At 35.7% G+C, this 24,004-nt stretch overlaps 1 protein-coding gene across 1 annotated transcript; it reads left to right on the top strand.

Moving 5' to 3' along the window:
* Nucleotides 1–12,565: 12,565 nt before the first annotated feature.
* LOC113317848 lies at nt 12,566–18,542 on the top strand. Its single transcript, XM_026565977.1, has 2 exons — nt 12,566–14,342; nt 18,207–18,542. The coding sequence occupies exon 1, from the start codon at nt 12,696–12,698 to the stop codon at nt 13,602–13,604; it is 909 nt and encodes a 302-aa protein (XP_026421762.1). The 5' UTR covers nt 12,566–12,695; the 3' UTR covers nt 13,605–14,342; nt 18,207–18,542.
* Nucleotides 18,543–24,004: the final 5,462 nt, after the last annotated feature.

Below are 24,004 nucleotides of genomic sequence, written 5' to 3'. Positions count from 1 at the left end.
TTAATACAGTGTGTGTTCAATCTGGACTAGGTCCCGGGGTTTTTCTGCATTTGCGGTTTCCTCGTTAACAAAATTTCTGGTGTCTTTGTTATTTCAATTTCCGTATTATATTGTTTTATCTTTATAATTGAAATAATACAGGTTGTGCGTTAGATCATCAATTAGAGTAATCCAACCTTTGGTTGTTCATTGTCATTGATTGATCCTTGGATATTGGTCTTTGGTACCATCCAAGTTATTCATTGTATTTGATTAGAACTCGCAGTTCTTGCTTGAGTAAATCAAATCAAGAGAGATATATAAACTCGTTGATATACTTTTAATTGATTGAGTCTTGTTGATTCTCGTAAAAGTATATTCGAGTTTGTCCATACAGATTGCTAAGCGAAATATTGGGTGGTGTTGTTAGACCCCTGTTTTTTCAAGTGAATCAAAACTCATTTAAAGAGTTGCTTGATTATTTACTAGAGTCAACTTCGTATAGGTTAGCAATAAAGTTACTAGGATATGAGACTTACAAGTATTACGTGAAGACTTGAAGAATGTGAAGAAGTAAAGAGCTACAATGACGACATCATCCTTCCTCTTGAGGTTAGTAATATTTGACTTGAATTGTTTCAATCCTAACGTATCTTTTAAGTCGTGGATATTGAAAACATAACTGCAAAGCTGTGAATGATTATACTCTAGTTAGACATAGTATTAAGGAATTACAATACGAAGTATAACGTCTATCTTTTGAACTTCGTATATAAGACATCGACATAATCGTATGAATGCTATTGTGATTATGTGTATGGGTATGGGTGAATATTTCGTCCTAGGAAACAATTTTTTACATTCGTTTAAAGGAAGTACAATTCATAAACTTTTTTTATGAATCGAAAGGGAAATCGCTAGGCTTATTGGTAGTGTTATTTATTGAAAATCTTTGGATTACCAATATGTGTGTTTAGTATAACCACTCAGAACTTGTTTATATATCTTGGTAAAACTATTCACAAGGCCTGACTTTTGTATTGGTATGACTTTTATTAGTGAAACCGATCTTAAGTAATCACCTGAGATGGTATGATCGATATATTGTAATTGGTATGACAAACTCTAGTCATTGGGGAACCGATCCTAATAAGAGGTGCAACCGATCACAAGTTTGTGGAATCGATCCTTGTAAGAGGTACAACAAGTCTTAGTAATTGGTAACCGATCCTATGCTTGTGCAACCGATTATGAGAATTATGTGGTAACCGATCCTAGTACTAGTCAACCAATTTTTGGAAAGCTAGTGTGACCGATCCTAGTACCCACATGGAGGTAGAACCAAAGCTTTATGTTTTGGTAGAATCGTGAAACCCATTAATGGTGATTTGATAGGATAATCAATCACATAGTTCTTGGAATTCAGGTGAACCAATTCTAAACTCGTTTGGAAGTTGGCAAATCGGTTCCAAGATGGTAAATATAAAAAAGGATTTACCAAGTAAAGATGTCGACATGCTTTGAACACATGCAGTAATTCTTACTTTTTATTTTTTTAAAGATATTCCTTAATAACTAAAAAATAATCCCGGATCGAAATAAATTGAGAATCTTTTAATTAATGTTTTTAGTTTTATATGCTTTTAGTTTCCAGCAATTAAAATGCATATCTTTAGAAAATAAAAAGTAGTAATGTGCACTTACTAATTGGAGATTTTCTAATGAGATTTCGGTCAATATTTGGACAGAGCATTTCCAAGAATTACGTAAACTGAATTTGGAAATATATTGTGAAAAAGTGGGGGTCTAACAACCACACCCAATATTTCGCTTAGCAATCTGTATGAACAAACTCCAATATACTTTCTAGAGAATCAACTAGACAGTCAAACTCAATATAAAGAAAAGTATATCAAAGAGTTTATATCTCTATCTCTCGATTTAAATCTTACTCAAGCAAACTGCGAGTCTCAATTTAAATACAAGAGAGATAAACTTGGATGGTACCAAAGACGAATATCCAAGTATCAATAAATTTAAATCAACAACCAAAAGGTCGGATATTCTAATTAATTGATTCTAACACGCAACCTGTGATATTTCAATTATAAAGATAACAATATAATGCGGAATAGAAATAACACAGACACCAGAATTTTGTTAACGAGCCGCAAATGCAGAAAACCTCCGGGACCTAGTCCAGATTGAACACAACTTTATTAAGCCGCTACAGACACTAGCCTACTACAAACTAACTTCGGTCTGGACTGTAGTTGAACCCCAATCAATCTCACACTGATCCAAGGTACAGTTATGCTCCTTACGTCTCTGATCCCAGCAGGATATTATGCACTTGATTCCCTTAGCTGATCTCACCCACAACTAAGAGTTGCTTCAACCCAAAATCGAGGACTTTAATAAAAAAATCTGTCTCACACAGAAAAGTCTATTGTAATAGATAAATCCGTCTCCCAGGAATATACCTATGAGTTTTGTTCTGTCTTTTGATAAAATCAAGGTGAACAAGAACCAATCGATAACCCGAACTTATATTCCCGAAGAACATCCCAGAATTATCAATCACCTCACAATAAACTTAATCGACTAGCGAAACAAGTTATTGCGGAATCACAAACGATGAGACGAAGATGTTTGTGATTAATTTTTATCTTTACTATCGGAGATAGAAATCTCAAGCCAATTATTTCAATTGTACTCAGATGATAGAAACAGCAAGATCAGATTACACAACTACAAGAAAGTAGTATCGGTTTGGCTTCACAATCCCAATGAAGTATTTAGGTCGTTAACCCGGTTTGAGAAAAGAAAACCAGAGGTTAAAGGAGAATCGACTCTAGCTACAACTAGTATCACACATAAGGTGTGGGTATTAGGTTTCCAAGTTGCAAGAGTTATCCCTAATATAGTCTTTCAAATCAGGGTTTGCAATCAATGTTAGCTTAGTAACAAAGCATTCAATATTCACCATTAGATGAAAACCTGATTAGATTCAAGCTAATATTTATCAACCGTTAGATCGAAAACATAGCTTGTTATACACACATGAAATGCACGTTTCTAGACTCGTGTAACCGTACCCAAAATTGTACATTAGTTGGTTCAACAATTGTTAACCAAATGGTTAGCCATATGATCACTTTTATATCAACCATATTCTTCTTCACCATAACTAGTTCAAATGACTCAAATGAAGTAGTTAGAGAGTTGTTCAATTGCTTAGATCTTATGTAACTTCACAAGACACAATTGAAGCAAAAATGATTTGATTCACTCGAATCGGTTCATGAACTTTATAGCCACGGTTTGCAAAAGCATTCCTTAATCAATATAAAGATGAGTTCGAGAACAATCGTTTCATACATAACCTACTCAAGTTCGCGGACTTAAGTTCCGGATGGAGTTCACAAACTCCAGAAGAAATTCTCGGGTTTGAGAACTTCGCCAGTTCGCGGATTGAGCTTGCTGAGTAAGTTTTCACACTCCAACAGATATTCTCGGATGAGAACTTCCGCCAGTTCGCGGACTGAGTTCGCAAACTGTGCAAACAATTCCGTTCTCTTGATCAACAAAGTTTGTAAACTTTGGTTCAAGGAATAAGACTTATACATACATGTGTTTCCACAATAATGCTTATATCCATCAATGGTTATATATTTTAAACTCTAATTTCAATCATTGAAACATTCTCAGAGGATGTTATATAGTTGTTATTCACAAACCATTTTTCGTCAGAGCAATTTTCAAAGTGATTGAAACATATCATGAATTTCTTCACTAGGTAAAGATGAACTTGGCTAAAGCGAAAGCTTTACCAACACATATTTCGAGAAATAGATAGGCGAGATAAACTTGGCTCGAAATACCAAATGTGTATAATCTAAGTCTATATAGAAAAACGACTTTTGTCTCAAGATAGAAGATAGAGTAGATATACTTTTGAGTGATAGATAAGTCAAAGTCTCCACATACATTTTAGTTGATGAAGATCTACTGGTTTCTTGAGTAGTCCTTCGTCTTGTATGATGATCGCCATGGAGTTCTTGAGCTCAACTACACTTTATATCCTAGTCCGAGACCTTAAGATATAGTAGACTATAAATCAAGACTTTATAGTTTTGATCACTAACATTGACAAACATGCTTGAGATAGCAACGCATGCGAGTTCGACCGAGCAATGCTCTAACATATTGCGTATCTTGAGAATATTTCCGGTTTTGGAAATTCCTTGGTGTCCTTGGTCTATAAATATTGAAGTTTGCATTTCGAGCAAACTAATCCTCAGAGCCAGCAAAACTACCTGGTTGTGTTGTTTCTGGTGGAGCCGTCTATTCAGAGAGGAAAGTACCCTAATTAGGCGAAATCTCTTACGACCGCTCGTTTTAAAGACTTCTTTGGGATTGGTAAGCTCTACGAGTACCGTTAGTGGGAAACTAGATAATTGCAGTTTATTATTAGTTTTCGATCGATTTGATTGACTAAAGGTTGTTGAACTTTGATTGCACCTAGTTTGTTTATGCTTGAGAATCTTCTCTTCTGATATAAGATTCACTCGAACTAGATCGAAGTTTCGACGGGGATCTTTAGACTGTTTGTAGATCTAAAGACGTCTTTTGATAATACATTTTAGCAGACTCCGTTCTGTGTGTGATTGATCACAAGATATTCAAGTTGATTGTGTGCAGGTGTTTATTGAAGATCTAAGAAGATTTGAAGAGAAAGAAGATTGCTTGTTTGAGTTCATAATCTTTGGTGTGCACAAAACTTGATCGGCTGGGGATCCAACTATAATCGGTTTATCTTTGTGATAACCTTGATTGATTAGTTGAGTAGATCGGCATCAATACGTTTCTTTGTGATTAAGAGTATTGATTGCATAGTCTAAACAATTACCTTGGTAGTTGTTGATAGATTGATCTAAGAACCTGACAAAGGAGTTTATTGGGATAAACAGAAGAGCCTTTTTTCAAACTCATATCACTTGTTTGAAAAGAGTTGTTACCAAACAGATTTGTTGTTCCTTTACTGTTTGAAATACGAACCAAATGAATTGTTCCAAGTGCGTGACTTATTGCAAGTTGGAGGCGCAGGGATACAAATGGAACAAGGTGAGCTATTGTTTTAGTTGCTTGGTCTCAACCATACGAAGTTGGTTTAGATTTTGTATAACGGCTTAATCCTGAGAGTATTCGACTCTGGACAAGGTCCCGGGGTTTTCTGCGTTTGCGGTTTCCTCGTTAACAAAATCTTGTTGTGTCTTTTACTTTTCTATTTCCGCAATTACAATTGTTTTTATTATAATTAGAAGTAAAATACACAAGTATTAATTCCTAATTACTTGATAGCAATCCTATTGTGTTTGGTTAAGTCCAAACCTATTATCAAGTAATCATACTTCGTTGTCTTATTGTCTCGATCTCGTATCCATAGATGATCACACGAAGTGTGAACGGATTCGTTGTATTGTCTCGACTCAGTCCATAGACAATCACTTTCGGAAGAAGGACTTATATGTGGCAAAGTTTTAGATTGAGGTATATTTGGGTACCCTCGTCTTTTCAGCAACGATTGCGAGTTCGACCGAGCAGTGCTCTAACATTACCAAAATAACCAAAGATCCTACACAAAACCAAATACTCCCAATAACCCAACACCCCCAACAAAACCAAAACTTCACCACCTCAAACCATGCACCTAACCCAAGCACCAAAAATCCCACTACAACCGCACCTCAACTACACACCACTACATACTACACATCACATTTCAAGTTGATTTGGAACTTGAAATATCCCCCAAAAATCAGGCATTTATTGTGGAAAACCAACCTCGAAGGATTACCTACCTTCAACACACTAGCAGAAAGACATATCATGACCACAAACCTATGGCCAATATGCAATACTGCAGCAGAAAACTCAATTCACGTACTCTTCCTCTGTAACCAGGATCTGGCAACAAATCATCACCCAAAGTAACAAATACCCCCAACAAAACAAACGACGAACCAGTATAGACAACAACCCATAAGTATCCAAGAAGCACTCAGTGAAAGCATACCACATACAATTGAGTCCCTCTATAGCTTTACAATGTGGCATCTTTAGTTACCAAGAAATGCAACAGTATATCGACAACAACAACAATCACCGATTCAAATAATCCAGGTAATGTTTAACGAATACATTTGCGCGCAACAACATTTAAAACCAATAATTCCAAACCTACCTCAAGGTCTACATCAACACTATACAAATACGACAATAACAACTATCATGGTAGGATGGGAAGCACCGCGGGAGAAATGGATAAAATAAAATACAAACGGAGCAACAAAAGGAAGTCCAGGACCGCAGGATAAGGATTATATTGCAGGAATAGCGAGGGGAAAATATTTTTAGCAATGACAGCAGCATTAGGCAATACAACATCAACAACAACAGAAACATGGGGATTAGTATTAGCAACAAGAGTGGCGATTCAACAACAATGGCCAAAATTTTGGTTCAAAATGGACTCACATGCAGTAATACAACTACAACAACAACATCCAGGAGACAATCTTCCTTGGTACATCTCAAAAGTATGCTGAAGGAAATAAATGAACTCATGCGACAAATACCCCATACAAGATTACAACATGCCTATCGTGAATCAATCCAGGTGGTAACTTGCCAATCAGGCAGTCAAACAATAAACACACCATCTAACTACCCATTCCACAATAGTATGGCAAAATGTATGCCCAGAATTTCTTATAAACATTACACATGCGGACACCACAGGGATTAAATTCCCAAAAACTGTAAAGTTGAAATGCTAGGATGCCTAGTCAACAACCTTTCTTTAAACTTGATGATTGTATACTGATATGTGATCATCACCCTTGTATGGGATAAATATATGAATATATAAGGCTCCCCTCCTGGGTTGCACGGACGCTTCATTTTCTGAGTCGTGTCCGACATGCGTCGGACACGGATGCGTGTGGAATGCTGACACGACGCACCAAAATGCGCGTCTGGTTTGGACACACCGGTGACTCTGGTTTGACGCATTTATTTTTTCATTTTTATTAAAAAAATTTCCTTTATTTTTACTATTATTATCTGAATGAAGAAAGACAAACATTCAGATCAATCACCAAACTGATTCATCCGATCAGAATACATAATAATAAGCTTAAGGAAATGTAACTGAAACATTAATTAGTTACATTAAATATCCATACATATTAATCTTTCGTCAATAAACAATGATCACCAACATTTATTTTACATACATCCAAATACAAAGGTAAAGTCTTGCAATATTTTTCTGTCCTGCTATCACAACATAGATAACAGAGGAGAATACGGAAGATGTGGATTTAGTATTAATAGAAGATGAAGCAAAACAATTCGACGACGAAGGAAAGTGAAAAAGAGGAGGTCGGAATAAGAATATGGAGAGAATAAATGGGCTAGTTAGGCCTTTATTAGGGTTTTGTAATTGGAAATGACATTATGTATACCCTTGGTTGGGCATATATTGTTCTAAGAATGCATTTTAATAGTGATAGATTGTTTGACCTTCAGTGTGTATAAACAAGCGATCTCTTTCTTTTCTTTTGAAATTTATACACAAAACAACATAATGTAGCATCATTTTTTAATTTTCAAAATCGAAATACTTGACTTTGATATATAAATACACTAGGGCTTAACTCGTGCCGTAACGGCACGGACATGGACATGCTTTTAAATGTTTCTCTCAAGTCCATCGTTATACATTGTCAATGAGGGGAGAAATTAAGACAATATATGTGTCCTTACAGAAATAAGAAATATCTAGGAGTTGGTAAATAAATATGGAGTATGTTTTTGTGCCTCAATACTTTTTTATGTCCGCGATACATATAAATTATTGTTAGGCAAGCAACATAATTCCCCATTTTAGTAGTTGGGTAGCAAATTTGTCATTTTACACCCCACTATGGAGTGGGCCGAAAATGGATAAATTGGTAATCCAAAAATCATTTGAATCATACGTCTGCAATCAAACTTCACCCCTCAGTGTGTAACCCGAAACTAAAAAACGCAAAAAATGAATAAAAATATAATAAAATAAAAAAGTGCAATCAAAGTTTGGGGCTCTGAAAAAAGTTACTTTGAAGTTTGCTTATTTCCAATGGCGTCACCCAATATTGAGAATGAATTTAAAATTTTCCATCACCTACTCAGCTACGTTCACACGTAATTTCCAAGATTATTATTAAAGGAGAACTCCAAAAGTGATTCGGCATGTCTCACCAAGTCTTCAGAAAAACTCCAGTATGATTTATGAACCTTGCCAAATATCCATTATACATGTACATAATAATGGATGTGAATAAGCGATGCAGCAGTTTGATCGAATCTGTAAAATATTTTCTTAAGTGAGTATATTTAAAGAAAAGTATATGTGAAACATGTTTATAAAGCTATAACACAATCTTAAATGCTTCAATATAGTCTAAAACAGTAAGTTAGGTAATATCTATCGTAACTTATTTTAACAATCACCGGAAATTTATGCATCTCTATAGATTCATTTTGACAGTTAAGAAGAGTTTGATCCGTAACTTCCCAACCCTTACGAAGGTCATATATGCAAAAGTGGTTCATCATTACCACATCAGACCATAGATCTCTTCCTTTTTTTGAATTCAAGTCACCTTCGGCATAGGTCAGAGGAGAACCTCTGGATACACCACAATCATTGTTCCACTATCATATTCAGGGAGCGCCAACCTTAATTTCCTTGTTGTCGTCATCTTGACAATGCCACTCAATGTTATACATATTTGTGATAGTTTCTTCTAGAACCTTTTGGCCATGCCTCATCTTTACTTTCCAAGCTTCGGTACTGAAACCCCCATGCCTGCTCTTGGCTATTGTAGGAAAAACATAAAGGCCACCTGACCACTCACTCAGTAACTGCAGCACATAAGTAGTGAAATAAGTAAAAGAAAAATTATATGCAGACATACAGTTATAGCATCATGTACGACAATTAGCTCATTAAACTTATCGGTGAGTATTTAGAGAGTTTATGGACTGTAGTGTTTAACTAAGTAATTTCCTGTAATAAATATCATGGCCATGGAAGTTTGACATAAAAGATACAGTTATGTAGTTTCCCTTTGTGTAAAGCATAAGAAATGTGCAAAAACACTGAGGTTGGATGTATTGTAAAACCATATACAATTATGATTATGATGATTAGCCAGAGTAGCGAAAAAATAAAAAAATTGAGAGTTGTGGAATACTTACTACAAACTAATCGATGATATTAAAGAAGTGTCTCTAATTCATCAGAAACTTGGTTCACACATATGTACTGGAAATAATTTGTAAACCACGTTGAGAGATAGCAGGGAAAAACGGGGTTAAATTAGGAATTGACGTAAGCCTACCTTTGTATTTCGTGATAAGTGTGTAGAACTATACCTGCTGCGTAAGGAACTGACCTATACCTAAGCACATCAACCTGATACTAATTATTAGAGCACTTATACGATGAAATCTCAAACACACAGTTACGAAGAGAGGGAGGGGTATACCTTGATAATTTCCATAAAAGTGGAGCCAACGGCTATCACTATAGACTCTGGGTTGGATTCTCCACTAACTGTATCATTGCTGACATGATTCGCAGAACCTCAAAGAATAATTTTAAATTTGGTACCCTAACATAAGAATCATTATCTGATGAGTGTGAGTGTATGGAACATGCATATGTGGTAGATAGACAAATAAAATGAGAGTGATAGAGAATAACCTGTACCTGAGGTTCTCAATATATAGTAATCTGAAGTAGTCGGGTAGCCACCAGGATGCTGAAGTTGGTAGACGCTAGTGATAATTTTTAGTACACCACTGATATCTTGGGGTACAAAGGTTCAGGCAATGTTAGAATACATGCAAATAACCTGGTAAATTAAGTATGACAAATGTTATAACCTGGTAAATTTAGTACAACTTCATTATACTATGTTCCGGTATTCAGAACATTTGAGTCTTAACACGTACCGTATCCCGTATCAGGTTGTGGTGTATACTACTCGGTTGATAGCCATTACCATGAAAGCAAGTTGATTCTGCTCATTTCTCTGTAAAGTTCAGATGGACATATTGATACAATTTTAGAGAACAGAAACAGGTGAACACGATTGGCCATATCAAAGCACATTGGCTAATGGTGCACATCGTTTTGACATTTCCCTTTGAAAGAAACAAACCCCACTTTATCCAAATCACACATAGTTTAGTATCCATCTAAAGAGTTATACGCGTTTACTAAAATAAAGAGAAAATAATATAGGGAACTAATCATCATACCATGTTCAAAACCATAACCAATAGACATTAGTCGTGCTCCTTTATGTTGACATCAAAATTGAGGATCTTCAAGTTGTTTCTCATCATTATGAGAAGTTTCAAACTCTAGTTCGATGTGAAACTGACAAATTCAAGAGAAATAAAAATGGGATAAAAATTATAGGATCCGAGCATTTCTAAATATCCACATTTCTAAATACCAAATCAAATTGATAGTGGAGTACATTAACATTAATATTATTCTTCGTTTAAATCCAAACACTTTTTTTTTTGTTATCAAAAATTAATTCTTTCAAAGATACATCTCCAATCAGGCTCAATTGACAACTCTATACAAATTTGGAATTGAAAATTAAAATGCAAGAGAAAAGAAAAGTGCAATACCTTAAAAAGGTATTTGCTCTTCAAGGGAACATCATATCATGACCTTACATTAGAAACGGTTTGTTTGAGTACTTGAAAAAAGCTGCCTAATGTAGTGATTCTCCTTAAAGTGATTCTTGTTCTTGTGATTCTGGTTCTTGTTAAGTGATTCTTGTTAAAGTGATTCTTGGTATAGTGATTCTATTTCCTATTAAGTGACTCTCCTTAAGTGAGTTTGTAGCTGGTGAAGTGATTTTCGTGCTAGTAGTTTAGGTATCTTGCATGTTATTCCGTGCAAAAATAGATAGTAGGTGTGGATTTTGTTGGCCGTGTTCTTGAAGAAGTGAAGATGCTGCTCGTCTACCCATTTCATCATGATAAGCACAAACAAAAAAGGAAAGAAAAGGAAGGCAAGAGACAAAGCAGACAGAGTCTTTCCGGTCAGGTACAAGAAAGTTAAAAAAGAAGAAAAAGAGATTGCCGGCCACCTAATCTCTTCAAGCCTCATCGTCACTAGATGTGATGACCACAACATCAATTTCCTTTGGATATGGATTAGGTTTAAAAATGCCTTCACCGTCAGCAATAACAACTTCAGCAACATGATCATCTCTAGCATCAAACCTAGCCTTGCCGGAGCTACCCGCATGATCAGTGTGATCAACAGTGGTTTCTTGGGAAGTTTCGGAGCGATGGGACCAAAAGCAGCATCGGTCACAATCTCATGAGAGGAAGCAACAACATCATCATCAGCATCAACGTATGGTTAATAATCATTGTCTTCATCATCGGAAAAATGACCATACAATTGATGAACATCATGAAGTGCAGTCAAATATGCAGCATGAGCGGGGGCTGTGCCTGGTGGATGTACATCCAGAGTTGCAGGATTATTAAGATAAAATGCTCCCTATCTATGAGAAAGTCCTCCCTCATCTGGTTGGTTACAGTTACTCCATGAATAAAACGAGGTATTCTGTCAGTGAAGTAAAATTGTTTCGAAGGAAAATGGTTGAAGGTGAATATCAGGAGAGAGTTCAAAAAAAATGTTGGATGGAAGATGGAATTATACAAGATTATATTAGGAGGTGGGGGGAGCTGTTCAAAGATATAGAGGCTGCATTGATTACATCAACCATAATTTTGATTTCTCTAACAATTTTTGGCAGATGCTCCGGCAAACATAGAACTGAAAACTGTCTTTTCTCCTTCCGGGTCTCTGGTATAAAAATTCGGGTCTCACCTTTTCTGATATTTTCTTGTCAGGTGCTTGGAGGTCCGGCTGATTGGAGGGCTTATCTGGGACGTAAACATTTGCCTGGCTTGTGGTTTCGGTATCCGGATCAAGCTGGTTCCTCGGGGCAGGGACATTTTGCTGGATGCGGGTCTCTGGTAAAGAGAGCTAGTTTCGGTAGATTTTGTACAATAAACCTATCCTACATCCATTTAACAATTCTCAAAACCAATTTCCATACCTTTTCAGTCATGAACTTAGTGAAAGACAGAGGGTCTTGTCAAACCATCAGTAGCAACAACCATACACATTTCAACACGCCATTTCAAGCGGTGCTTTCACAAACCTAAACCAACTAGCCATTTCAAGCGGTGCTTTCACAAAGTCCAACCATCAAAATTTCGACACGCCATCCCTAAATTTTCTAGCCATCTCAGGCCTTGCCGCCTGCAGGCAAGTACAGCCACATCGTGATTGTAAATTTTTATATTCTTTTGAGGGAGGTCGCTTCATTGCCAGAGTAAAACAGCACCTCAGCCACCGTTTGATATCCAGTAAAAATACAAGTTTCAAAATCCTTAATTCAATATCAATAAAAAAGGAGGACAAAGCCCTACAGTGCAAATCTCTGCAATATCCTAATTTCAGAGATCCAAAGCTCTCAATTATTTTCCACAAAAGTTCACTGCAGATACATACAAAGGAAAAGGTGTGGGTGATTGTTGTAGTGAGCAGGTCGATGGAGGAAATGATTAAATTATCAAATCAAATGGAAGAACAATTGACCTTACCGGACGATGAGGAAGCTGAGGTGGTGATTATAATCAAGGAGATCCTAGCAAAGGATACAGTCGACTGGAAATTGACGATGCTGAGTAGAATTTGTGTTAGTAGGGTGGTATTGCAGTGGGAGTATATCAACTTTATCAGAGCAAATTGGAGACTTACTAGATCAATAATGGTATCTCCATATAAACATAGGAAGTACAAGAATGTATTCATACTCAAATGCAAGAACGAATCGGATTTCTATAAGATAAAAGAATTCAAACCTTGGTTCTTCAAAGGTGACCTAGTTGTAATGGCAGAGATACCAGATACAGGAATTCCAGCAGATGGAAGTTTAGACTTGGAGCATGAAATGATTTGGCTCAAAGCTATGGAAGTGCCTATTGCTTACACTTCTGAGGAAGCTCTGAAGAAAGTGGTGAAGAATGCTGGCATATACCAGAAGCATGTCATTCTGGTGGGCAGTAACTTGTTAGAGAAAGATGTTATGATCCAGGTGAAGGTGGAGGTAAAGAAAAAGGTGAAGTATAGCATGGTAGCAGCAAATGAAGAAGGGGAGAAAACTGTTATCAACTTTGAATATGAATGCCTTCCCCAGAATTTAAGCACAAAATGTAACATTATGGATCATCCTGAACTACATTGTGAAGGAAGTAGACAATGGCTTAGCCCAGCATATCAGAAAAAACTAGATGGTGGTGAAGGCTCTTATTCTAAGGCTAATGAAGGGGAAGATGTGGGTAGTATATCTGTAGAGAAGGAAAAACAGAACTCTTCTTTACAGAAAGGGGAAGATGGCTTGTTATTAGGAAGGGAGATGAACACAGAAAAAACCTACGAACCAAAGGTACAAATATGATTGAGGGGAATGAGAAGGAGATGGAGAATGTAATAGAGGAATTGGTTATAGGAGGGCATGGAGCTGAGACACTAGAAGAAAATACTAAAGGTAAAGAAACCTATGTGGAAAATGCAAAGGAGAATATGATGAAAGGGTCAGGCTGGAGCCTGATGAAGAGCAATAAAGGGATAGTTATAAATGAAAATCGCCATCCTGCGAACAACAAAAAAGACGTAACAATCAGCCATAAAGCTCAAAAACCCATTTCAGCAGAAACTAGTATCAAGGAAAAACATATTCCCAAACCTACAGAAATAAAAAGCCAGGAAAAGCCGAAACCATACATAAAACATACAAATTTCACAGAAAACCCAGAAAAATCCAGTCTCAATTAAAAAGATAGCAAGAGCTGCAAATGAAACACATAAGGTTTCTCTTCTAGCAAAGAGGAAGCTTAGCTTAAGTGATGATGAAGTAATGGTTGAAGGTTACAAACACATAAGGTTTCTCTTATAGCAGTTTAGTCATGATGGTTCAGAATTCCAAATGGGGAAGGGAGGCTCAGGAAATAAAAACAACAAATTGAAACCAATTGAAAACCCAACCATAACAGAAATAGACTCTACTGAAAAAGGCTCTAAAGTCACTAGTATGCACTCGGACAAGTATGATGGACCGGCTCCAGAGGGGACATCTTGGGGGGTTCATGGCACCATGCAGGCAAACCCAGATGTGCACTTCGATTTCGGACACCAGGTATATTATTATTTCAACAATTTTTCCCAAAACAATAGGCAGTTCTTTCCATACTACACTGTTAGAGAACATAGTGTGCATCATGGTAGCAAGGTCTTAATTGAGGCCTTTAAATATCATATTCTCAACAACCATTATATGCATCATGTTGGCAATGTTAGAATTATCTCCTGGAATTGCCAGGGTATAGGCAACCCTAAAACCCAACAATATCTTAATGACATGATCAAAGAAAAGAACCCAGACATTTTATTTCTGTGTGAAACAAAGAACGTCAGAACTGTGGTGAATCCCATTATCACAAAGCTAGGCTATAAAAACTGATTTATGGTAGACCCAATTGGTGCAGCAGGGGGGATGGTGGTAGCGTGGAAAATAGGAATAAACCTAAGGGTTGGGGTGTTCTCCGAAAATCTGATCAACTATCACATAAGGAATTTAGTAACTGGGGTGGAAAGTAATTTGTCTTGTGTGTATGGCCCATCGGAGTGGAATGAGAAGTTCAAGTTCTGGAATTACATGGTACAAATAGCTAGGAATGGAAATAAGGAATGGCTGCTGATAGGGGACCTGAACTTAACTATGATTGAGCAAGACAAGAAAGGAACGTGTAACTTCAACAAGACCGAAGCAGATAAGATCAAGTACTGTTTGGATATGGCAGACCTATATGACCTGGGTTTTGTGGGGTACCCCTACACATGGAGCAACAGAAGAAAAGACGAAGCTCTAACAGAAGTTAGATTGGACAGGGCTATGGCTAATAAGAGATGGTGTGAGGAAAACGGCAGCGCCACCGTCACTCACATGATGTGAATGGGGTCAGACCATATATTGATCATGCTCAACTCTAAACAAGTGAGAAGAGAGGTAAACAAGCCATTCAGGGTGATGGGGACTTGGCTCAAGGAACCAGAATGCAAGAAGTTGATCAAGGAGAACTGGAAGAAGAAATTAAATGGAAGTAAAGCACATATACTTGTTCAGAAGCTCAAGAGTACCAAGCAAGAGATCTACAGGTGGAATAAAAACTCATTCGGAGACATTAACAAAAATTTGAGGAGAGCTAAAAACAATCTTCAGCAGGCCAGCTCTAACACTAATCTTAGGAATAAGAGTTATGTGATAAGAGAATGTGAAAGAGGTGGAACATTGGTATGAGGTGGTGGAAAGTTTTTGGAAGGATAAAAGTTGTGAGCAAGATGTTAAACTAGGAGATAGGAACACGACCTATTTTCATAAGAAAGCTGTGAATAGGTATAGGAGAAATAGGATAGAAGCAATCAAAGATAGCTCAGGGAAGTGGGTAGAAGGTACTGAGAAGGTGGGTGAAATCATCACATGCCATTTCAAAAAAGTCGCAACCACCTCTAGGCCAGATTTAGAGAGTAGTTATCTAGATGATATTCCTCCAAGCATAACTGAAAAGGACAATGATTTTCTGACTGAGATACCTAGTATGGAGGAAATAAAGAATGTCGTCTTTGTTATGAAACAGGACAAAGCCCCAAGGCCAGATGGCTTCACCCCTAGGTTTTTTCAGATGAACTGGGAAGTGGTTCAACATGAAGTTTTTAATATGGTGGAGAGTTTCTTCACCTCAGGTTTCATCCTAAGGGAGACAAACACTACGTTTATCACACTTATACCCAAAACTGAGTACCCTCAGGCAGCCAGTGAATGTAGACCCATTAGCCTAAATAAAATCATTTACAAAATCATGTCAAAAATCTTAGCCAATAGACTGAAAAGGTTCCTCCCAAATATTATCTCTCCATACCAGGCAGCGTTCATACAAAGTAGACAGATCTCGGATAATGTCTTCATATCCCATGAGATGATACATACCATGAGAGCTCAAAGAGGTAGTGAATTTCTCATGGGGTTAAAGATAGATATGTCAAAGGCGTTCGACAAAGTGGAGTGGAGTTTCTTAGGTAATATTCTGGACAAACTAGGCTTTAGCAGTAAGTGGTGCAAGTTAGTCCACCAATGCATAAGTACAGTGTCAGCCTCCGTCCTCTTAAATGGAATGTCGTGTGAACAATTTGTTTTATCTAGAGGTTTGAGGCAGGGAGATCCTTTATCTCCTTACCTCTTCATCATTTGCATGGAGATGTTATCTAGAGCTATCTCTAAAGCCGAGGATCTAAACCTAATCCATGGGATTAAGGTTGGACAAAATGCCCCGTCCATATCGCATCTGCTGTTTGCTGATGATCTACTGGTCTTCAGTAAAGCTGAGAGTGAGAACATTTTGCGAGTGTTAAATGAGTTTAGCCTGGCATCTGGTCAGTTAATAAACATGGAAAAGTCAGGTGTCTTTTTCAGCCGAAATTCACATCAGAACACAATGAATGATGTCATAAACACTCTAGGGGTGAAGAGGATCTCTCTTAATGACAAGTATTTAGGATCAACACTTTTTACACACACCTCCAAAATCAAGTCGTGTAGTTTCATTTTAGACAGAGTTGAGGGAAGCTTGCAAGAACGGAAAGGAAAAAACTTATCTTGTGCAGGGAAAGGAATCATGATACAAACCTCCTCCTCTACAATGCCGATGTATCGGATGAATTGTTTTAGGGTTCCAGTTGTAGTGACTGAAAGCATCGACAAAATGAAACGAGACTTTTTCTAGGGGAAAAATGAGAATGGCAAAAAAGGGGTTTTTCTAAAAGCTTGGATTGGAGTCTGTATACCAAAAAGTATGGGAGGAATGGGATTTTTGAATCTAAGGGAATTTAACTCGGCAATGCTGGCCAAAGTTAGCTGGAGACTTCTGAAGGAACCTAATGGTCTTTGGGGATCTATTTACAAAAGCAAGTACTTCCCAGAGTCAAGTCTGTTGAATATGAATTACAAGTGTTCTGATAAGGCCTCATGGGTTTGGAAAAAATTAATGAAGGAAGTGGGGAAGATAAGAGAGAACACTGAATGGAGGGTGGGGGATGGTAAAGCTATTAGAGTTTGGGAGGAAGTATGGTATCTAGGACAACAACACCAAATGATAGAACCAATCCTTCAAATTCAGAAGGTCACCCATGTGGAGGAGCTAATGGACAAGTCTGTAGAGGAGTGGACTTGGGATACAATGAAGTTGGAATTATACTTTGAACCACAAGTCTGCCAGAAAATTAGAGGGACTAAGATAAACAAAGGTAAAGAAGATGAGTTAAGATGGAAACTTGAAAAGAATGGGAAGTTCTATATCGAGTCCTTGTATAGGAAGATTATGCTAAGGGGTCAGCCGGAGGATACCCAAAGGAAACAGTTTTGGAGAAAGGTTTGGCGAATGAACAAAATCCCGAGAGTGAAAACTTTTGTCTGGAAGTGCATTCATTCCATACTTCCTTTGAACGAAAGAATTGATAGGGTTTTACCGTACATCAACAAGACATGCCCAATGTGTGGGAAGCAGGATGAAACCCTTACCCACATCTTTATGAGCTGTGAGTTTACAATCAATGTGCTGAGTCATATGGGTATTAGACTCGCAGTTTATACTAATAACCAAACTGACTTCCATTGTTGGTTGCGGGACTGGTTCAATAGAGGTAGAATGGACAGGTAGGAGTCATTGAGTGGGCTGACTTTCTAGAAATTTTTTTCTGGGAAATTTGGAAGAGCAGGGGTGACTTAGTGTTTAGAAAAATTAAGCCTAACCCTAAGAGAACATGTGTTAGTATTACTAATATGGTAAACTGTAGCAGAAGAAGTAGGGAAGTAGAAAACCTGGACGCTGAGGTCCAAATAATAGCCAATTCTAAACCTATAGTTACTAACATGCTAGATGTTAAGATTAGTATAGCTTTGTGTATCTGTAATAATAACTTGAAGAGTAAACTGGACTACGTCTATCAGATCATGCATGTAGGATATATGAAGCAAGATGCTGGTACCTTGAAGCAGGTGCAGAGGAAGATCTAGCAGATGAAGCAGCTTCCATGACAATCCAGTGGGCTCACCAACTAAACAATCCAAAGGTCGAAGTTGAAGGAGACAATGGGAAAGTCCTTGAAGCAATTAAGATTCACCTAGGAGAAGCGAAGAAAAACTTGGAAAAGCTGCATACAGGTAGAAATAAAAACTTTAAATTATTTTTTAGGAAACTCAAGGAACTTAGTCTGGTTCCTGAGACTGAAAATTTCATGGCAACAAAGATGGTTGTTTTTTGTTGTAAACACAAACTCAGGTCGCAGGGGGAAGAGCCACTCATTAACACTTTTTTGGTGAACCTTCTACAGGATGACATTGTAACAAACTATGGAATGTATCTCCAGGGTTGAACCTGGTTTATTTACTAAAAAAAAAAAAAAAAAGACCTAACATTAGAAACATGGGCTGAAAAAAATCAATAATTACGGTTTATCCAAATGTTTAAAATAAACAACAAAATTATTAGATATCGAGATTTTTAAGTATATACTACAAACTGAAAAGTCTAGAATCAATCTTCCAGGTTAAGTGACAATTGAAACTCAATTACATCATTTAAGGAAAGCTTTCGGACTTCTTCATAATGGTGTTTTAGAGGAAGGAAAAAATTATTGGTGCGAGCAACCAAAATATGGTTTTATTTCTTCTTCTCAGGACAGTAACAACAGTAGATTTATGATTTGGGAGAGTGAACAACATGATTGTTCAAATCCAAAATCTAAAGTTGGATAAGACAGTTAATGGTTGTATGAAAAATATCAAACCTAGCTGTGAACGACAATGAAATGAAATAGAGTCTGGGGTGAGGAAAAATAAATAGAAATATATGATCTCTCGCCTTGTAATTTTTTCCCCTCGTCTCTTTTGCCGTGGAACTTGGAAGGACAACGTGAATGAATTAAAAGTGAAAACAAAAACATTGTATTAGTAGTGTGTAGGAAGGAGGGAGGAACCACAGTCCTAGATTTATCTATTGGGAAGACAAATCCTGACCACTCTTTACATAGGCAAAGTTATCCAAACTGTGTGGGAGGAACCACAACCCTAGATTTATCTATTGGGAAGACAAATCCTGACCACTCTTTACATAGGCAAAGTTATCCAAACTGTGTCATGTATTCTATACTAGGATATAACCCGTGTCGTAACGACACGGGGCTATGAGTTGTTCTGGTATTGATTATTTTATTTTTTCTTGAGAGAATACAATGAAATGAGCGTGGGAAACTTGAGAGAATGGTAATCTTTCTTAAACTGAGCTCGAGCTTTGATCGATATTATTAACATTTGCTGGATCGATTTCTTGTTATATGGTGATTAGGATGTCCATATATGAATAAACACTGATATTTATACATCAGGGAGTATTTTTTTCAGTGATTAAGATATCCATGTAAGTGTGTACACTGGAACTCCACACAGATTCATTTATGATAATTGAGATAACCATCCATTCACAATTGTTGCAAATAATATCAACAAAATTGAAAACCTAAAGTCTCAAGCAGGAACTCGTAGAAATCCATAGTTTGATAAATTTAAATTGTCGATTACATTCCAAATTACAAATGCAGTTCAGTCAAGTGTAATTTTTTTCTAGATTCAAAAAGTTAAATCTGAGCTGCGAACCCTTGTTTCATATCCATGAAAACTGTTATATCTACATTAATTTTTAGAACCGCTGAGTATTTCCAATGTATAATTGGCATGGTTATACATTAGTAATACTCAAACCCATGGTAAAAAAAATGGTTAATCGGTTGGGTTAATATAATTGACGGCCAGTCATTTGATGGCCATCAAACATGTCATTTGCATAAATATGGTAATTAACATTCATCATTCCCTACAACTTTCTAGGTTTGAGAGACGTTACATTGTACTATGAAACCTCTTGTTAAAGAATGATGACTATACATTTGTGGTTTAAACTAACATTGAAAAACGCCCAACTTACAAAATAGAAAAGAAGATAAAAATGAAAAACATTTAATCCTACAACATTCCCTTGGATATTAGTAGTATGAAGCGTCCTTGAATCTTTCGTAGCGGTGAAAAACGATGCACCTGATGAAGTTGCATACAACACATGCCAACTATGCTTTTCCTTGTAAATTAATAATACAATCTTGTAGTCTTATTAATTAAATAGTAAAAGACTCGCATTAAATAAAATTCCAGATCCAAACAAAAGAAATTTACCTCTCTAATATATGAATCGATAAATGATACATGTATAGGAGAGTTACTCTTTGTCAGCATATGCATTTGAGACCTAAAAGTAATAAGAGACCCTGGCTAAATACCAATGGTATGAATACTTGCAAATGGAACTGATATTACACCTTGACAAGATGGTTAGCAAGATGGTTAACTATGTATAAATAATTTAATATGATCTTCTAAAATAATAACCATTCTTGGTGTCAACTGCATATAATCATTATTTGACTATGCATGAAGAATCTAGGATAAGCAAATACTCAATTTGTAAACCATAAAAAGGTTATAAGTACGAAGAGATGTAATTTCAAGGTTTATATGATACAAAGAATTAGAAGAATAACAAATATAATCAAGAAACTTCAATCTATTTATTTATTTTTTTTGAAGGAAGAAAGCGGTAACCCTCTTAATTTCCTTAATATAATAGATTTGCATACATCAGATTCAAGTACATCAAAAGTGAAATCCATGAGAAAATACAAAGATTTTGTATCGTAAGAACAACTGTTGACTCATAATACATCTTAAGCATCAAAAACTTGAATTTCAATCTATTTGATATCAACATGAACACGACTCTAATCCGATTAAGAGTATGAACTCTCCAACGGCAATAACAATACAGTTAAGAAATGCCATTTACCGACCCAAATTAAGGGCATAATCAATGGAATCGTCATTTTCTTCGTCATTTATTTTTACTCCATGTAAATCCTATAACTTTTGGTTGAAGAATTCAAAGTCTTATTGGAAAATTCCCTGTCCAGAGAAAAATAAAAATATTGTGTAAGAAAATATAAATTAAAAGGTATGGTATGGTAGTAAAAATAAACCTAACAAAAGAATAAAAATGAATACCTAGCAATCATACATCGGATCAGTATCATTTGACTGCAAATGAAAAAACAAAATCGAGATAAAAAAAATAAAAAAATAACGAAAAAAATAAAAGAGATATTAAACTGCATAAACGAGACAAAAATTAGGCGTATGGCACCATGATTCCATGGATGTTAAAAAAAATAAAGAGAAAATCTAACAAAAATTATCACAATCAACCAAAACAAAAGTGAATCATACTTGGGGAATAAAGTTGTGCAAATGATGAACCTTGGGAAAAAAATTTGATTACAAAAGGGATTAAGTTAATGGACGTTTTATTTTGAATAAAAGTAATGTTTGACATTAAATGGGAGGAATAACTCCCAAATAAATGCACATTAAAAAGCTGTTGTGCATGAAGAATCTAAGATAAATAAATACTCACTTTGTAAACCATCAAAAGGTTATAAGTGTGAAGAGATATAATTTCAAGGTTTATATGATACAAAGAATTAAGGGAATAACAAATATAGTCAGGAAACTTCAATCTATTTGACACCAACATGTACATGACTCTAATCTGATTAAAAGTATGAGCTCTCCAACGACAATAACAATACAGTTAAAAATGCCATTCACCGACCCAAATTAAGGGCATAATCAATGGAATCGTCATTTTCTTCGTCATTTATTTTCACTCCATGTAAATCCTATAATTTTTGGTTGAAGAAGTCAAAGTCTTATTGGACAATTCCCTGTCCAGAGAAAAATAAAAAATATTGTGCAAGAAAATATAAATTAAAATGTATGGTATGACATTAAAAATAAACCTAACAAAAGCATAAAAATGAATACCTAGCAATCATATATTTGATCAGTATCATTTGACTGCAAATGAAAAACAAAATCGACATAAAAAATAAAAAAATAAACGAAAAATATAAAAGAGAAATTAAACTGCATAAATAAACAAAAATTAGGCGTAAGGCACCATGAATCCATGGATATTTAAAAAAAAATTAAACAGAAAAGCTAACATCAATTATCTCAATCAACCAAAATAAAAGTGAAATCATATATTGGGAATAAAGTTGTGCAATTGATGAACCTTGGGAAAAAAAATTGATTATAAAAGGGATTAAGTTAATGGGTGTTTTATTTTGAATAAAAGTAACGTTTGACATTGAATAGGAGGAATAACTCCCAAATAAATGCACATTAAAAATCTGTTGTGCATAAAGAATCTAAGATAAACAAATACTCACTTTGTAAACCATCAAAAGGTTAAACAAATTAAGGGCATAACAAATTAAGCTTGTTCCAGGTGGTAATTATGCTTCAGATGAAAATGGAGAGGACTATGACTATGATGAAACCTATGATGATTCTGAAGATGTTTACAAGGAGTCTTATGGAGACTATGATTTAACTCAAGTTATTGCTGGTCTCATTCCCAAGAAGAAGAAATTTAGAGTTGGAAATAAGGGACGAAAACGTTTCTAGTTTTCTTCTTTTTGCATGTTTTTTCGTGTTTAGGAGCTTATTTTATGAGTTTTTAGAGTTTTTTTGCCCCTTTGGTTTATGGGGGTGGGGAGGCCTAGAGCCTCCAATTTTGTAATTCTTGTAATTACGTTTTTTTGCTTTAATAAACCATTTTGACCTAGCAAAAAAAAACCATGGATGTTAAACAAAAAAATCAAAGAGGAAAACTAACAACAATTATCTCAATCAACCAAAACAAAAGTGAATCATACCTTGGGAATAGAGTTGTGCAAGTGATGAACCTTGGGAAAGGAATTTGATTAAACTGCATAAATGAGACAAAACTTAGGCATGAGGCACCATGAATCCATGGATGTTAAACAAAAAATTAAAGAGAAAAACTAACAACAATTATCTCAATAAACCAAAACAAAAGTGAATCATACCTTGAAAATAGAGCTGTGCAAATGATGAACCTTGGAGAAGGAATTTGATAATAAAAGGGATTAAGTTTATGGGCATTTAATTTTGAATAAAAGTAACGTTTGACATTAAATGAGAGGAATAACTCCGAAATAAATGCACATTAAATATGCCTAAAATTTTGATTAAAAATATTAAATATGTAGCTCAATTTGGACCGTTCTTTATATGCCAGAAATATAATTGAATAACTTAAATATGTGTCTCAATCTGGGCCGTTCTTTATATGCCAGAAATATAATTGAATAACTTAAATATGTGTCTCAATCTGGGCCGTCCTTTATATGTCCAAACTGTAGATGACCGTCCATTGGTGAAAACACCATTGTCCCTTACAAATTATAGGCGTATGGCACCATGAATCCATGGATGTTAAAAAAAAAAATATAGAGAAAATTTAACAACGATTATCTCAATCAACCAAAACAAAAGTGAAATCATACATTGGGAAAAAAGTTGTGCAAGTGATGAACCTTGGGAAAAAATTGATTATAAAAGGGATTAAGTTAATGGGTGTGTTATATTGAATAAAGTAACGTTTGACATTAAATGGGAGGAATAACTCCCAAATAAATGCACATTAGAAATCTGTTGTGCATAAAGAATCTAAGATAAACAAATACTCACTTTGTAAACCATCAAAAGGTTATAAGTGTGAAGAGATATAATTTCAAGGTTTATATGATACAAAGAATTAGAAGAATAACAAA

The sequence above is a fragment of the Papaver somniferum genome, chromosome 10, assembly GCF_003573695.1.
Source record: "Papaver somniferum cultivar HN1 chromosome 10, ASM357369v1, whole genome shotgun sequence".
Classification (NCBI taxonomy): domain Eukaryota; kingdom Viridiplantae; phylum Streptophyta; class Magnoliopsida; order Ranunculales; family Papaveraceae; genus Papaver; species Papaver somniferum.
Note: the sequence above shows the minus strand (reverse complement) of the source record. Positions and strands in the feature narration are given on the sequence as shown.

Bases quoted from the DNA above. Each gene is read 5' to 3' on its own strand.
- LOC113317848 (XM_026565977.1), top strand. From the start codon at position 12,696: ATGGAGGAAATGATTAAATTATCAAATCAAATGGAAGAACAATTGACC.